Source organism: Pteropus vampyrus, unplaced genomic scaffold (genome assembly GCF_000151845.1).
Source record: "Pteropus vampyrus isolate Shadow unplaced genomic scaffold, Pvam_2.0 Scaffold25, whole genome shotgun sequence".
Classification (NCBI taxonomy): domain Eukaryota; kingdom Metazoa; phylum Chordata; class Mammalia; order Chiroptera; family Pteropodidae; genus Pteropus; species Pteropus vampyrus.
This window is the reverse complement of record NW_011888806.1, coordinates 440,529-458,429: the sequence shown is the minus strand read 5'-3', so window position 1 is coordinate 458,429 and position 17,901 is coordinate 440,529. Positions and strand designations below refer to the sequence as shown.

At 40.8% G+C, this 17,901-nt stretch overlaps 1 protein-coding gene across 6 annotated transcripts in view; it reads right to left on the bottom strand.

Moving 5' to 3' along the window:
* Window positions 1-17,901, bottom strand: part of TSPAN5 (tetraspanin 5) — a 281,029-nt gene that overhangs the window by 71,807 nt on the left and 191,321 nt on the right. The window contains exons 1-3 of one of the 6 annotated variants that reach the window (XM_023528412.1): window positions 8,042-8,089; window positions 5,101-5,220; window positions 4,377-4,508 (exon numbers count right to left, since the gene is read on the bottom strand). The exons of 3 other annotated variants lie outside the window; for them this stretch is intronic. In XM_023528412.1, coding sequence (XP_023384180.1) covers window positions 4,377-4,508; window positions 5,101-5,220; window positions 8,042-8,074 — 285 coding nt within the window. In that variant the 5' untranslated portion in view covers window positions 8,075-8,089. Of the gene's footprint in view, window positions 1-1,056; window positions 1,079-4,376; window positions 4,509-5,100; window positions 5,221-8,041; window positions 8,090-17,901 lie in introns of those variants that run through there. 2 more of the 6 variants (XM_023528413.1, XM_011356251.2) reach the window with 2 other exon arrangements.

Here is a 17,901-nt window from a genome sequence, read left to right as displayed (position 1 = left end):
TTCCCTGAATACAACGCAGCCGCACACAGATGCAAACAAGCCCTTCGAGAATTCCAATGGCATCAGTAAAGACGGTTAAGACAATGTCCCTTCTATGTTCTCTACAGCAGAAGGCATCGCTGTTGGGGGAAAATTTCTAACAGGCTAGGATCTCCCCTCCTAATCTTTCAAATTTGGAAATCGTAAAGAATAAATTTAAGCGTATTATGAATGGAAAAACACGACCAGATAGTCAAAATGAGTGTTGCTGGCACTAACAATCTAATGGGGTGATGTTATAAAGAAGAAGAATTTTTTTATATCTATGTTTATTTGTCCCTGTCCTTACCCAGAAAGGAAAATTTATAAATATGAGTAAAATTAGGATTATAAAGAAATTGATGAATAAGAGTTCACAATAGAGTTTAAGCCTTTATATATGCTAAATTATTACACAGACACTATTTTCTTGAGTGTTTTCAGCCTTTTTATTATCATTAGATACTGATTTTGCTTGAATTACTTTAATAACCACTAGCTGGAAATACTTCAAAACATAAGTAGGCTCTAAAAGCTTTTCTGCATTTGCAAAAACTGTAACTACAGACAAGCCATAGCTACATTGTTTAGCCCCTGCATCTTCAGACAGACCTGAGCATTCAGGTGCTCTTTGAATTAAGGCTAAATTTTCACCATTGGTAGAAAGCAGAAATTTGAGTCAATTAACTACTATGCCTTACAGAAAACCAACAAGCAGCTTCAGTCATCTTTCCCCTCAATATAGAATGGGTTGACTGTATTGAGCTGTTTTGTGTTTTCCCCTCCTGAGATGTCACTTCCTTGAAGAATTTCTACCAACATACAACCAATCCTTTCAAAGACAAGCATTCCCCCTTAAAATAAATTTTAATCTTTTTCTAAACCGAAACATCTGAAGGTGGAAAAAGCAATTTTTCTAAGCAGAAACATATTTCCCCATGTCCCCAAGAAGACTCTACAGTCTAATCAGATTTAGTCCAAATGCCACTTAATGACTACATGTTCCAACCCAGATAACAAGACATGCTGCTAACTTACCATGTGGTGACAAATGCCTCTTTATTCAAGTGTCCCCTCACTGGTGGTATTATTAGCAATGAAGAGAGTGACTTAGAGGCAGACTTTTTCAAAGGCTAAAGCAGAGCAGAGTAGATTTTCATCTGTTTTTCCCATGATCTGTAAAGTACTTCACTTAGATTATCATGATTTCCTAAAACTAAATAACATGTTTATTACAGAGATTTTTCTAAGTAGACGCCTAATGAATTTTTTTCACTCCACGAATATATTTAAATGATTCTAAAAGCTAAGCACAAAAAAGGGTTGAAAGAGATTGTGAATAAACTATACACTGCAGGAGGCAGCCCCAAGGCCCACCTGGCACAACACACTGCTCGCCGAATATCTGCTGAAACATGAATGACAAATTTGCCTTCAAGTTCATAATTCTTGAAGTGCCAGGCACCATTCTAGGCTCTGCTGCTATGGCAGAAAGCAGAAAAAACCTGTGCCCTGGGGACACTTACATTTTAGTGGGGGCAAGATGAGGTGAGGGAGACAACTAAAACTATATACAGTATAATTTAATGTGAGAAGCAGATGCTCTAAAGAAAAAGTAAGAGCAGTGTAACAAGGGAGAGAGAACTTTTCCAGATTAGGTGGCTTTACATTTGGAAGATCTTTCAGATGAGATTGAGATGTAAATGAAGTGAGGGAGCAAGTCTTGCAAACATTTTGGATGGAAGTGTTCTAAACAGAACTAATGTGTAGGCAACTGACAAATAACAATGTGCAACCAGTATAATGAGGTATGTGGCCAGGTTTGCTACCTGTCTACCAAGACTCCATTTCTTCTTCCTGGGCACCCAGTGAGACCACATGTCTCAACGACCCTTGCAGTTCGGGGTGGCCTTGTGACTTGTCTTTGCCAACAGAATGTGAGAAAAGTGGTACGTGTCACTTCTGAGGCCAGGCTTTCAGAAGCAGCGTATGGACTCCATGCTCTTTCTCCCCTTCCACACAAAGTAGGGCACAATGGGGTCAGCAGAGCCACATGAAGGGACTGGGTCTCTGCAGCCCTAAATGGAGAAGAGCCATCACTGACCAAGCATGCAACAAGGCACGAACAAAATGCTTTCACCGTTAGACTGAGATCCTCAAGGACAAGGATCGGGTCTCTTTCATCTTCATACCCCTAGAACCTGGCACAACTCCTGGCAAGTGGCTGGAACCCAGTATTAATTGAATAAATGCTACTGAAATAGTGAAAAAGCAATTAGTTCTGTTAAAAGGTAATTAAGAAATAGCAAGGGTTCAAATTAAGGACTTTTTAAGAACAGAGTAAGTGGCTTATATGGGACGATGGGGTGTCGGGGTGGATTCTTGGCAGAGGAAAGAATACGAACAAGAGAGGAAAAAGCACACGATACATTTGGGGGGGCGGGATGGAGTAGGGAGGAGACACCTCTACACATACGACCCGCCTTTACACAGTTAACAATCCTCCTCTGGCCTTCCAGAATTACAAGACTAGACTAAAAATCATTTCAGAGCATTTTCAAATGGCTTTTCCAAAAGCAGAAACAAACATGACTAATAGAACACCTGTAATGGCAGAGAGAGCTGCTGAGCTTCTACAGAAAGAGGCACTGCGTCAAATCAGTAGTTCCGAAATAAGGGTGATTCTGCTTCACTCCTAAGGGACATTTGACATTATCCAGAAGTATTTTTGGTTGTCACAACAGGGGGAAGAGAGAGGGAAGGGCTCCACTGTTATCTAATGGGTAGAGGCCAGGGATGCTGCTAAACATTCCACAATGCACAGGACAGTCCCTACCATAAAGAACTAGCTGGCTCAAATATCACTGATGTCAAAGTTGAAAAAACATGTGTTAAACTATAAGCTTCTTGGAGCCTGGGACCAATAAGTATTCCTTGACACTGAAAGGAACCAACGTTTTGTCACCCTGAAGCTGCCTTTTTTGAGATATTGATTTTAAGCTATTTATTAAGAAACAAAAGACTCAGGAAGAACCTTTGACCTTCCTCTGCTTTCCTGCCCAAGAGTCAGACAGAAAAACCTGCTTCAAGGAGGTCTTAGGATGTTCCCCACAGCCTAATATGAATTAAGTATGGTAAATAAGAATGTTCCAGGCAGGGGCCCGTTAGCTAGATACCACGCATCTCAGTGTTTGAGTCGCCCACCAAGAGTTTGCCTGCCATGTGTGTTCCACTCTTCCTCCGTTCTTCCTTTGTCCAAAATGTCATAAATACCCAATGTTGCCTCGCTGTCTTTGGAATTTTTATGTTTATGTGTATTTCCCATGTGAATGTATTAAAAATTTGATTTTCTTCTGCTAATCTGTCTATTAGATTATTAGCCCAGCTAAAACTTAGAAGGAGGGAAAGTACTTTTTTTAGCCTCAACCCAAAGCGGATGCTCAAAAATGTTTGATAAGACAAAATTAAATGGTAGGCAGTTATTGCACTATATTGAAGGAATGGGCAACAATTTCACTTATTTTTTTTCCTTCCTGCTATCACTGCTTTTCTTCTACGCTCCCAATTCAAATTACAAAAGAAGACAATAAAAAGTATTAGCTACCTAAATGATATATACAGTTTAAGTGCTTTTTGATAAAGCAAATTCTGTAATTTCTATCAAATTCTTGTAGAATATACATTTCTGCCCAAAATAAATCTCTGAAAATATATCTTCCTGTGTAAAATTCCATTATTTTCCAAGAGTCACATAATTATGAAAATAACGGTCTACTATAAAATACAGATAAAAATGCTTCTTGATCCTTGTTTTACATATTGAGAAATGCAATTCTGGCAGTTTAGATTAATAAAAAAATAATGAAATAAAAGTGAAAGCTAATTACAGGTGATATAAGTTAATCTCACTGGGTCCTTTTATCCCATTACTAATGACTGTTTCCCAGACCTGACCCCAGTAGCCATTCATTTTCTCAAAATTTAAATGAGAGTAAATAATGTTCACATGTTTTGTAACCTGACATCTGATTTAACTTCCGCAGTCTGCTTAGGTCCTGACATTAAAACCGACTGTGTTCCTAGGTTTTAAGGTTCTACGTTAATTTCCACTGTAACTAAATGAGAAAGAACAAAAGCTTTTTCTTTTAAAAACCCTAAACAATCATGTCGCTGCTCTTACTGGAAAGGGAGCCAGGATATCATTCCCAAACCAGCACCCCCAAGGAACGGAAGCCTTTTTGTCCCCCAGCATCAAGACAACGTCTCCCTCAAGCGTCAGATGCCCTGGGAGTGCTACACCCGCTGAATGGATTTTCATGGAACATAAATCACTTTCCCACTACCTGCCACTTACAAACCTGCTTCTCATGAACCTTGGACCCTGCACAATATGGCTTGTCATGTCTTTTGAGACAGCTAGGAACAAGGAGGCCGTTGGCATGAGTAGATAAAGGGCATTTTTCCTTCTGACACTTGGGGTTTTCTTCCTCTTTGTAAAGTGAAAAAAAATTTCTTTATTAAAAACAACAAAAACATCCAATTCCCACATGCCAATTAAATTTCAAAACTTATATACTTGCATGTTTCACATAACTATCGAGCATTTTAATAGGCTTTTAGAAACATATTTATCCAATCATTTCTTAATATATTTTCCATGCGGATCAAATCTCCTGCTATTTAGGGGATCTTAAAGGACCGAGGATACAGACACAGTAGACCTCACATTTACTGGTTAAAAAAATTTTCCCTTTATGGATTTCCTAAATTGACTTTATCTTTTTGAAATGGAATTGACAAGAACAACTAAAGATACTGTTGTCTATGTGACATCATTCATATCCATCTAAGTCCACTGCTCTGTATTAAATCCAGCCTGCTTTAAAGTAGGAAAGGTACATATACTTCCTTCAGACGCTGAAGTTGCCTGCTTTTTTGTAGCCCTTATCACAAGAAGCTGAGGACCCTAGGAGCTTTTTGAAAGTCACACAAATACCTCTGCCGAATAAATCACAGCTGCCAACGGTCAGCCTGGGCCCCTGTGTTCTCCCCTTTTCCACTGACCCGCAGCACACACCTCACCTGCGTGCCCGACTCAGAGATAAGCAGATGCTGCCTCAGTGAAGTGGTCGAATTACAAAAACACTTCTCCGTACGCCAAAGGCTCTCCAGACATGAAATCACGAAGCAATTCAACACAAGCTGGATAAAAAGCCAAGAGAGCAGTTTAGAAGCCGAAAAGAAACACAGGGAAGTCCTCTGGCTTTAGTGAGGAGGAAATAGGCAGAGAGCATCTTAGGTACATTTGGATGGGAAATGAGAGGACGGGGGGGCGGGGGGGGCAGTAGCTGTCCGCTGGGCCTATTTCAGGGCAGTGGTAAAACAGCGTCCCTTACTCTGGCTCCTGAGATTACGAGCGCTCATCCTCTGTGCTAACAACTCCAAACTCTTTCTAGGGTTGGGAGAAGTGATGCATAACTGAAGCAGAACAAGAGTTATGTATGCTGATTGTGCTAAAAAACAAAGCAAAAACCCAGCATTTTTCTGAAAGTGGCTGGAAATCAGTCTTTGACTTAGCATGTAAAAACCTTGGGGGGAAAAAGCATCAGTCTAAACAAGTCTCACAGGAAAAACACATCTATTAAAGAAAAGACCTTTGGGTCAGAAAAAGATAGCAACAGAAATATATGCTGATAACGTGGAGAATAATGCCAGAGGCGAGAGCCAGAACATGTGATTCCGATGTCAGGCCAGAGCCCAGCTGGAGCAGCCATGGGAAAGAAAGGTACCATACAGAGGAGAAGCCGAGGGCCAGCGCCGAGTGAAGTGGGTGACAAATTGGTGCTGAGGCACCACAAGCGACAGGCTTGTTTTCTCCGGCCCGAGGATGTAAGCTGTAAGAGGCTTTTACTCTGAAAGCCTGGATGCTGGGGAGGCAGGCAAGCGGCCTATATATACAGCTGAGCTTTACTCTGAGGTAGCAGGAGGCTGTCACTGCCAGCACAGCATATGCAAACAGAGATGCTGGCTTCTGGGACAGGTGGGTGCATGGTCCCGGGCAGAAACAGAGCACGTAGGACAAGAGCTTCCAAGTCCAACACAACACACCCTCCCGGGCCAACAAACGTGCCTTGGCCTGCAGAGGACGAATCGAACACTGTAGTCGATTGTTGCAGAAACAGCTGTGCTGCAGCCTACACAGCCAAGTGCAAAATGCCAGCACGATGTCTTCAAGAGGGTGCAGGCTCCTGAGCAGAGCAGACATAAAGCTGCCCTCAGGGTCCTGTTGGCCAGTTCTTGCGAAGGGGCACTCAGTAATGACTGTATAGTTGGCTTAAGTCTCCTCCTCTCGCCCTCCAGATGAAAGTCCGTAAATTAGAACTGACCGGGGGCTTGGTAACCTGCTAGGCCTGGGAGGATGCAGACGGATGAAATACTCTCCCTGCCCTCAGAGGACGTACACTCATCTAGGCCAGATGGTTTCTTCCAAACTGTGGGTAGTCTTTGATAGTGGGTAGTCAAAATCAATTACATGAGTCAAAATCAGCACTGTTCTTAACACACACACACACACACACACACACACACACACACACACACAGATAACGTTCTTGTGGAACTTCTGATTCAAACGTGTGTGTTTACCACTACTAAGTCAAAGTCATGACATTAAAATATATTCTTTATTGTGGCCCAAATGAAAAATAAGTTTGAAAGTAGTTGATCTATTGAGGAAGATAGGAACAGCCATTTACAAAGAACTTTTACACACACATTTTATGGAACCATCCAGAAATCCCATGAGGCAACTGTTATTATTAGGCCTCAGAGAGGTTAACTGACTTGTTTAAAGCAGCAGAGCAGAGCCTGGATGTAATCCCAGATGGGTCTGACTCCAGGACGTCCTCAAATACCACAGGAGTTCAGGGATAACGGTGAGCAAAGAGGGCTGGAGAGGAGAGAGTACAATCTGACAGAAGCTTGGGAAGGTGGGTAGCTCTTGGCTGGAACAGAGGGGCAGAAATGAAGAAAGGAGCTGGGCTAGTTTGGGAGTGAGTCAGAAGTCCAGCCTCATGAAGCAGAGGGCACTGAAGTTCAGAGCAGATTAAATGAGTTGGACAACTCAGGCCGCCCCTATCAGTCCTGGGACCTTGGAACAAAAACTAACCTCTTTGAGGTTTACTTTTCCCATATGTAAAATGGGGATAAAAATAGTACCAACTTCAACGAATAAGTGAAGTAATTATGTAAAGTGCTTCTGTTCAATATACAATAGCTTAAAAAAAAAAAAAAAGCCGCCTCACCCACGCAGGATCCTGTACCAATAAATAAACAAACATATATCATGTTATTTGGCCCTGACAATTATCCTATGAGACAGACAAGGCAAATTTTTAGACCTCGGGAAACTCCAGCAGAGACACAGAATGACAAGCTGGGATTTCTGTTCTAGGCCACTTACTCAACTGGGAGAAAAGCAGAAAATAAGGCTGATGGCTCAAGGAGGCTGACAGAGGACCTCAAAGCTAGGCAGAAAAATTAAGAGTCGGGGAGTATAAAAGGTTTTTGAGAGAAAGCTATGGGGGGACAGGGTACAGGGAAGGGAAGGTGGTGTTAGGTAATAGTAAAGCTCTGAAATTAGGAAAATAATACTGCTCTCAGAGCTAAATTATAAAAGTCAAGACATGCAAAGGCATTGTAGAGAAAACAGCTCCACGACCTAGAAAATAGCATTAAATCTAGAAGTAAGAATGTCAATCAGAAGGGGCCTGGGCAGACCTGAAAGTGGAGGAATGTAGAGATTTAAAGAGCCAGCACGGCCTCGGCGCTCTGACCAACAGGGAGAGAGAGCCAGAGGCAACACCCTTAGTCCTTGGAGGGTTCAGGACCTACTGGCAAAGTCAGCCCACAGTGGAGCAGAAGCAGGCAGCTAAAGCCAACTGCCTTTGGGTATTCCCACTGGCAAGCCTCCTGACCACTGAATGGATGCCTGAGACTTACCCTGATGCCGTTTGACACTTACCTTGTTTTTATTCCATACTGGCCAACGAAGCATCTGATTATGATCTGGCTTCCCACACAGGCCTGGCTACAGGAAGAGAATGTGTACCGGTTGTTCTCACATTACAATCCCAGGCCATGAAATGGAAAATAGAAACAGTTCTACTCTCACACCGTCAGTAAGCTGGCAATCTGGTATTATATATCTACTTCCTGAACTGGAATGACATGATAGAGAAATGAATTCTTGTTATGCTCATCAAATCTGTTTCTGAGCCTACAGAGCTAAGGGTCATCAGGGGACCAAGGATGTCCACTGCAATAGGCTGCTCTGCAAAACTTCCTGGGAAAACCCACTGACCATCTATCTATAGGAGTGACCTAATGGAGGGATGCTGGAGGCAGCCCACTCTGGCTGCGGCAGGGCACAGGGAGGATTGTTGGGGGAGGTGTGCAAAGGGGCCTCATGTCAGCAAGGCTGGCCTGCAAGCCACGAATGATAGGTAACCAAAAGTGTAAACTAGAATAGAGGTAATAGGAATGGCGGCGGAGGAGGAGGGAAATATAAGAGAACTTAAGGTGGCAAAATAGGTGCAAAGATAACTAAGGTTTTCAACTTCAGAGACTCAGAGTGGGTCCTTCACCTCTAAAACACAGAGAGAAGGTTTGCTGAACCTGGATTTGGCTTGAGATGTTCATCTGAGTTGGCGTTATAGTAGCTATGTCCAATCCGATGACTGGTTAGGACCATAAAACTTCGTTATGTTGCTGGTCATTCTTTTCATTCCACAAAGATTCACTGAGTGTCTACAATATGTCAGATCCCTTCCTTCAAAGAGCTTACAGTCTAGTGCTGTTGACAGGTTAATTTACTATTTTAGTAAACATAGATGCTCTGAGGAGGGTATGCACAGAGTACAATGTGAACAACTAAATTAATGCACACCATGGACTTTTCGGCCAAAAGAGAGAAATCATGTTTAAAGAGAAGAATCAAGGTTATTTTTTCACTTTCTTGAATTTCTGGAATTCATGGAAACGTTGATTTTAAAATCAAAAACATCAAATCATATCTAATTTTACTTTCTTTCATACCGTAAGTGGTGAAAAAGAAATAGGAAGAAGACTGGAAAATATAATTTTAGCTGAGAGTTTGCAGCAACATGTGTAGAAAACCTCCAATAATAAAATAAAGGTAGATGCCATCTGTGACAGATCATGAAAAGGCAAAAACCTAACATTCAGACCAAAAACCATACCCATAAGGCACTGCCTATGTAAAGACCACACACTCATCCAGTTTCATCATCTGGCACAAGACTCCCAACTGCAATTCATAGTAACAATTTTCCATTCACTAAAAATTTAAGAGATCATGAAATCTCAGCATTGATAAAAATTTAAGAGATCATGAAATTTCAGCATAGAAAGCAAGACAATTCCAGGATATCATCTTGCAACCCAATGGACTTTTCCAAAAAGTAATAATGTCAAGGGTATAAATCAAAGAAAATATTCTAGAGCCACTGTAATTTGGAAATTTTGAAAAGACATAGAATCTTCCTCAATCACCATGACAGGGTCAACAGAGGTACATAGGAAAATACAGAGCTAAAATCATTGAATGAGACATTAAAAAAAAAAAATTGCAGAAACAGATATCAAAAAGCAGAAATAGAAAGTTTAGTTAGAGCTCATACCTCCTGTATACATTTTTTCTCCCTCATCCTCACCCTCCACTCCAGCCTTAGTATAATGTTCTAGCTATATATGCAAGAGAATAAGACTGGAAGATTTGGGAACAAATATTTCCATTACACATTCTATTGAATATGCCTTCAAAACTGCTTTGTCCTTGTTAGATTGCTCTTATTGACATGCATTTATTGGTTGTTCCACTGCCCAACATTGCAGAACATTATAAGAAGCTGCCCTAAAAATCTGTTATTGTATTTACTGTGAGGACTCTGCTAAAGCTCTTTCCACTTTATCACACAGTATCCATTTCACCAGGCCCTATGACTTCTCTAAGCAGTATCACGTATTTTGTAACATGAGATTGATCCTGTGTCCCTTTTTGCACTGGCTAATAGGAAGCTCAGAAAACATTTGCAGCTTATTTTCATTAAGTTCACGGCCCACTAGTGGAAAAGCATTACTTTTATCCCTTATTTTCCCTTTACACATTATAATTTACTGAAAAACAATAAAACCAAAAAAAGTAATAGTTAACATTAACAGCAAATATTTATTCAGTGCTTATTAGATATTTTAATATCACAGCCCATCCTCATACCCCCTATCTTATATTATGACTCCTTAAACACTAAATATTTTAATACATACTGAATTTTATAAATTTAAATTTATTAAGTTTTGCTTCTGGAAAAGTTAGGGTATGAAGAGATGGGCAGATGGAGGAGTGAGCAGATGTGTGGAAAACTAGATCGATATCTCACATTTCTTGTGAGATATTTTCAACTAAATATTTTCAACCAAATAATGGAGAAAGGGCACTAATGATGGCAAATGGCTGGAGACACACTAGGTGGGACTTGGTCCCTCATGGGCTGCAGTCTAGAGACCCCACGTGAACAGCAGCTTTAGCTATGATCTGTGATAAAGAACAAAGCAAAACAAATATTGCTCCCCTGTAGCAGAAAGGCTACGAGCCACTGCAGCATCTTACTTGCACCTCTAATCTGCCTTATTTACGGGGCACATATAAATCCTGACTGCAAATTTCACCCCTTTTCAGGGTCAGAGCGGGGAAAAAGTATATGAAAAGACACAATGCAAGGTCTGAACCAGCTCGGAGCCAGGGCAGCTGATGCAAAGCAAGGGACATAAGCAGGGAGAAGGGCTTGAGGAAGCACCCAGCTGTCCCCTTGGTAGTCACTCACCCTTGCCAGGTCAGTGCTCTTTCATTTCACCACTCATTTCTTCCTCTCTACTCTTTCTATCCCACCCCATACCTGTTTAAGTCCAGAAGCCACCTCTCACAGAACCAGGCAAAACTAGCTCGTGTGCAATGACTGCCCTGGTGACACCTGACAACCAGTACTTTGAGAAGGTCCAAGAATTGTGGACATAATGATGAACCTCCCAAACTTCCACTATTAAGGAAGTGACAGGCCAGTGTGGGAGACAGACATGACAGGCATTAATAATACAGTGAGCTGAACACTAGGACTGTAAGCATGGGAGCATGAGGGGGGCCATCTGACCGGTGCACAAACAAGACAGAACGAAGCCTACATTGCAGCTCAGCTGCGAAGAATAAAGGAGTTTTAATTAATCGATTAATTATATCTGCAAATATCAAAATGCTGCTGTGCGCCAGCACTATTCCATCAGCCAAGATCACATCAGAGACCCCTGCCCCCATGAACCTTATTTTTGGGGAAGGAGAGGCAAAATTTAAGGAAAAAAAATAATCAGGTGATTGAAAAGTGTGGTGAAGGACACTGAAAGTCAGGGAGAGAGAATGCCAGGAAGGGGAGCAATCTTATAAAGCTGAGATGGGTGAAAAGGAACCATGAACCCTCTTAAAAACAATAAAACCAAGAAAGGAACGTGCCCTCCAGGTGGAGGGGAGAGTGTGAAAGCTCTGAGGTGGAAGCCTGGCTGGCATGTCCGTCTCACCGTCTTACTTATGTTCCAGATATCATGTTTTCAGAGGACAACGAAGACTTCAGAAAGAGCTTCATTCAAGGGGGTTGAAAGAGAAATGCTGATGTTTAATGGGGAACACCCTCAGCTCTGCAGAAAGTTAGCTGTCCGAAATAATGCCCTCATAGCATAAGCTGCCTCTTTTAATTTCTTCTCTTTTCTTTTAGCCACTAAAATGAATATGGAGATGAAAAGTTATAAATAGACTTCTCTCAGGCAGCACCTTTTCCCCATTCACCTGGAACATGTTTACCTAGTGTGACAATAAACAGTCCAGATTGTCTAACTCCTGTGAAAGAGCCATGTCACAATCACAGTGATTTGTTTAAAGAATCTTGCCCACTGCATAATTAGCCTACAGGTCACCATCTGTCTCTAAGTCATAAAACTAACCATATGTTGTTTTCAACGACTGCTGAACTAAAGTAACATACTCTTCTCCCCCAGAGAAAAATGCTACAAATCCATTTTCCTCCGGTAGAGGGGCTGTACACTTACCTCTCCATTACCACCACATTTTTTATTTTAAAAATTTTAATTTTGTTCTGTTCATGCTTTGTCCATGACTACCAACCCAAACAACCGTTACAATTTCTAGAGATTTCTGCAAAGTCTCTCCCAGGTGACACTGGGTAGACAGGCTTACAGCCCCAGAATTTTCGTTCTCTTCTGTGGTTAAACCTGGTGACAGGAAGAGAAATGCACATAAGCAAAGCTATCTTATAAAGGAGTCTTCCTGCCTAATGTCTACTGCATTTTAAAACTCCAAGTCATCAAATTTCAACTTTTCAATCACAGTAACTCTTCTCTAAAGTGGCCAACAACTACAAATGAATTAAAATCATTTGAAACAAAAACTGTTATCTGATGCTATTTGGATTTATGAAGGCAAGAATTCTCAAACTGTTGAATCCAGTTCTTTCTCCTCGTATCACCCACCAACGACTAAACAATCTTAATAAGAAGCAGCGGTACAAAATGTTCTGGATTTTAATTTGGTTTAGTTGCTTTTTAAGCAAAATATGAATACAAATTATCCCAAAAATGTGCCTACGGTTTAAAATTACATGGCAGGGAACACTCTAGCATTTAGATAACTCAAGGTTAGACTCTCATGGTAGAAGTGGGTCATTAATACTGCTAAGATCCAGAGAAACCCGTCCTCCATCAACCAACTTCCTTGGGTCTACAGAGTCAAACATAAATTATATTTACGAAACTGGCCACAATTTCGTCATTAAAAAAAAAAAAAAAAGCCAAGAGTTTCCTACAAGGCTAATGATTCCACTTGGCCTGGGAAAGTACTTTCTGAACTGAATAGTGCAGAGAGAGACTTTAACTCTGTAGATCTCTTCTTGACTCAATTCTTAAGTTAATCCTTCTCATCAAAATAATGGACCTCTCAAACCTTTAAAGGTTTGCTACATGATATTTCACCTTCTTACTGAAGTTGAGCTGTGTTTCTTTACTTTTTTCTAAACTTACCAGCTGGTAATGATGGGCAGGGTTCCTCCTCACAGATCAGAGATTTTGTTAAGGGCTATTTTCCCTTCTGCACCAAGATCATTTACCTTACATGCATGTAATGTAAGACTAACTCTTATGAGATTTTTTTTTAAGTTATCCCTCAGAGATCTTGAACATTCTCCAGAGAACTCTTTTACTTAAGGTATTTCAGGACAAGGTCTTATAATAAATATATCCAGTCTAACAGGGGCTCGTTAATCATTAGCACAAGTTGTGGTGGTTCACCAAGTGCCCTATCACGATTTCTCTCCCTCCCCTCATGGCAGTGTCCTAGTGAAGTCACAATTAAAAGAAACAGTAGTGTGATCTAAGGACAAGAGACAGAGGTGGCTTCCAGTGCTGGCTCAGACTCATACCTTGTTTTAGGCCCTGGTTTCATCTTTTTTAAAATGAGAATGTCACCTCCTTAACCAGGGTAATCACTGGAATAGTATGCGAAAGCATGAAGGGTGCTCTCAGCAAGTGGCCTGATGCCCTAGGGACACACAATAATGATAACATCATTGAAGAGGTAGAGATTGATCTGTCCAAAAAAGCCCACTTTTTGTAATCCAGCCAAAATGGTCTTTGCCCACTTTCCAATGCATTAAAATTCATCTTAAAAAAAGAAAAAAGAAAAAGAAAAAGAAAAGAATATCATGAAGATTAAGAGTTAGCTGAGTGAAGAGGATGGTAGCCAGAATGTTCTAGAATAAAAGCGCAGGGAGTGCAGGAGTTGAGAAGCGTGAGCAGAGCAGACACTGGAGCGCTGAGTACTGAGTACTGAGTGGAGATGGACAAATTGGGAGCCACAGTGCTGTAGAGCTTACAAAGCCCCTTTTCAAAGACTATCTAGTGAAACAGGGAAAAGCTTACTATGCAGTAACAAACTGGAAAAAAAAAAAGTACAAACTAAATATGAAAAGAAGTGGGTACATGTATATAAATATTTGGAAGATAAAAATACAGAAAATTATTTTTGAATATATAGATCAGCAGGGATAATCACTACACATACCCACACACTCTCTCATATTTATATACACGTTTTCTAAATGTGGGAAATGATTTGAACACACACCATATCTATAATGAAGGTGGAGTGAGTTCGTTTTCAAAGAAAGAGCCCATACTGTCAGTCTCCTTCCCAAGGTGAGGACAGAAATGCTAACCTTTCAGATCTGAGCTCTTCGATATACTTATTACCTGAGAGGTTTGTAAACTCCCAAGTCAACACTTCCCCGGCTCCTTCTACTTCCTGGGAGTCTGTGATTACTCACTGGGTGATTATGCCAGTTGGAGCCACTGGGGTTTATCCATGGGTTTCTTCAGACTGAGGAGAAGAAGGATCAGGAATAATATCCAAACTCTTTTACATATCTCAATTAATGAAAAATTCTTCTTTCGGTTTAATATTTTTCTAAATAATCAGCACTTTACACAATATTCACACAATATTCTGGAAACGTCTTCTCTGTCATTGAAAACTATGATACCCTGAATATTGTATCCAATGCCAGCCCCATCCATCTGCCCTGAAAGAGAAAAAGGTTACTTCCTTTCTCCGTCTCTGAAGACCTAGTTACTCCCTTGCCTTCTGGACAGTCACATTATTTAAATGAGGATTTTTTAAAAAATCAAACAGTATTAATTTTTCTTTCTCCCTCAATTTATGTGCACACATCCACTTTTCCAGTTATTAAAACTTCAAATTCTACAATCAACTAAGCAATCAACCTATAATGCTACAAAGGTTCAAGTTGTATTGTCAAGTCTATAATATCCACAAATTTACTGTTTTTTAAAAAAGGAAAACAGAAATAACAGTTGCACATCAACTGAATTAGATTATCTGAATAACTGGTTATCATTGATCATCTAGACATTTTGAATCAAAAAATGTCATGACTAATTATTTCTTCCTAGCATAAGTTTAGCTATTGCTTAAGTTTCCTATAATTGTTTTATATTCTGCTTTAAAATAACCAAAATCTAAAACTCAATTTAAAAAAATTCTTCATCCTCTTTTTCACATTAACACAGAAGAGAGAAGAGGCCCATTCCCACTTATCGACCATAATGCTCACATATTACATGTGTTGTAAAATATCTGGAACTTCTTATCCAAAAGTTACTGATATACTCAATTTAAAATGTTTACTGCCCTTAAAATTTTCCAAGAGACTTGCCAACCATAATCCTTAATTATTTCCACCCTCTCCCCGAAACTTCAAGTCCCCTCATCATGTGGCTTCTCCCAGCCCAAAGGTCTTTGCTGGTATAAAATACACACTTTCTCCTCATAGGATTGCTCCGAAATTGACCTCCAATACATTATGTAACCACGATCTACCATTACATAAGTGATAGGATTTGCCTAAACCTTTCTTAATCTGTGTTATGGTGTCAGGGTCTATTGCTCTGTACTATACACACTTGGTGCTGTTTCATCACATCTGACAAAGGTGTTAAAATGACAGCAAAAATGAGGATGCACCAAGGAAAATGTGACCACAGGAGAAATAAAAGAAGCAATGTCATTGGCCTTCCAGAACTCGACTGCTTCAACATGAATCCAGTTCTACTATTTACTGACTATATCAACTTTGAGTGACTTCACCACTTTGAGAATCAGTTCTCACAGCTAAACATGGAGATACTCATAGTGCTAAATCTTGGGGTGTCTGTGATGATTAAAAAAATAAGAAACAAAAAACAAAATAACCAAAGAAGAAAACTAGGTGAAGCCCTCAGTACAATTGCTGGCTCGTGGTAAACAACAAATATTAGGTATTGTCAGAGACCTGTTTACCAATTCAGGAACTAAGAATGCCCTGAGAGATTCAAGATCATTAATTAAACTTTTTCAAGGAGCTGGCCGCATTGCATCAGATCACAAGATTCAACACACATCCTGTTTTTTGGCACTTATTAATTCTGGAGAGTTAATTAGAAAATGAAATTTATTTTAGGTAAGAAATGCAAACAACTATGCAGAGTTAATCAATTATGCAAAGCTGCGTGTGCAGTCCTGAGTCTCCCTGAACCTCCCCCTGAGACAAGAACTTAGAAAACGAGCTGGAAATGCTGGAAACGCCATCACCTTTATTCCTGCAGAGCCAACCCACCTGCGAAGGAAGTTCATATAGTCTCCCCAAATGCTTACACTAGAAAGAAAATAATCCTGGAATTATATTCAGCTTATCTAGTCAAAAATTAGTTCCCCTCTTAGCTTTTACCCCAATAATAACCCCTGGGCTTTTTTCTCTTTCTTTCCGCCAGTATTTATTAGCATCTATTATATGCCAAACCCTATGCTCGGCTTTGAGGATCAGATGCAAACAAAAGTCACAGTCCCCTCCGCTTTTGAAAGCTCAGAAGAGTCTCTACTTTAGAAAATCCACGTCCACTGGATCCGAGTTTTTTTAAATTGACTGCAGAGTAACGTGACGTTATGGGGAACAGACAAGACTGCTGAGCTGTAGAATGAAACAAGCACGGACACAGGGGTCCTCACTGGACACTGCATCCAGGAGTCAACAGAACTATACATCCGCCGCTACCCAAACACCCGTCCTCAGTCCTCCCTGCGAGTAAGGGGATGTTCCCTTTGTTATGGACCCATTCTACTAAGGAAGAAATCGTGAATGCTTCTGCTACCGTTCTCTCAGGTGGGCAGTGCCACCTCCTTCCTTCCAGATCCAAGCTCTCACCTCTGCCCGCAGTCCTCCTCCAAACACCTCAGGAATTCTGTCCTCTAACCTGAGTATGGCACTTCCTTAAAGCACATCTTCCCCCCACGCGTACCAGCTGAAAGCTTCTAGAGGGTAAGGATGGGCTATTTTCAACCTGTGTATGCCCCACAACTTAGATCACACTCTCCCGTGTGCTTTAATACATAGATAACCCCAGTGTGGTGACAAATGTCAAGGAAACAAGGAGACACGTGCTGAGTGGAGTGAGGCGGGAGCGGCTTTCTTCCACATAAAGCTGCTGAAGCAGAACAGCTGCCAGCCCAGGTCTCCAGATAGGACCACTGACAAACCGCCATCTACAGTACCATCCACGATGGTGCTGCACTTCCAGGAAGCCCAAGCCAGCCCTGGTCCCTCCACGCTCCTGGCTCCATCCTGGCATTCTCCAGCATCTTCACACGTGTTCCTCTTCCTGTGTCAGAACCAACAAAAACTCAGAGGAGGAAAATAAATTCTCACCCTCCATAAACCTGTGCCCACGGGCAACACTCCACACATGAACCAGGAACAAGTTAAATCTCTGAAGCCCTGAACCAACGAATAACCCGAGAAAGAGTTAACACCATGCCATGCAACTATGCAGAGATGATTCGTGGGTCTGCGGAGCGCTGAGTAAATGAATGTTTAACCAAAGGCCAGAGACCCATTTTCTGTTAAATTCCATTATTTTTTAACCACGTCTTTGAAATAACATTACTAGTTTTCCCACTAAAATTGTAAGAGAACCAAGAGGACAAGAAAGTTGCATTAGAAGAATGTACTTCGATATTAAGGCTTTTACACTCAGCTATTGCTTTTCATTACGAATCTTGCTTTTCAAGAGTTTCTCTAATCCTCACTACTGTATGCAGCATCAGGGTGGCATTCAGGTTTACCATGGAAGTCAAAAGTCCCCAGGTTATGTTTATTCAAGTCAGATCTTCATAAACAATGTGAAAAACAGATATTT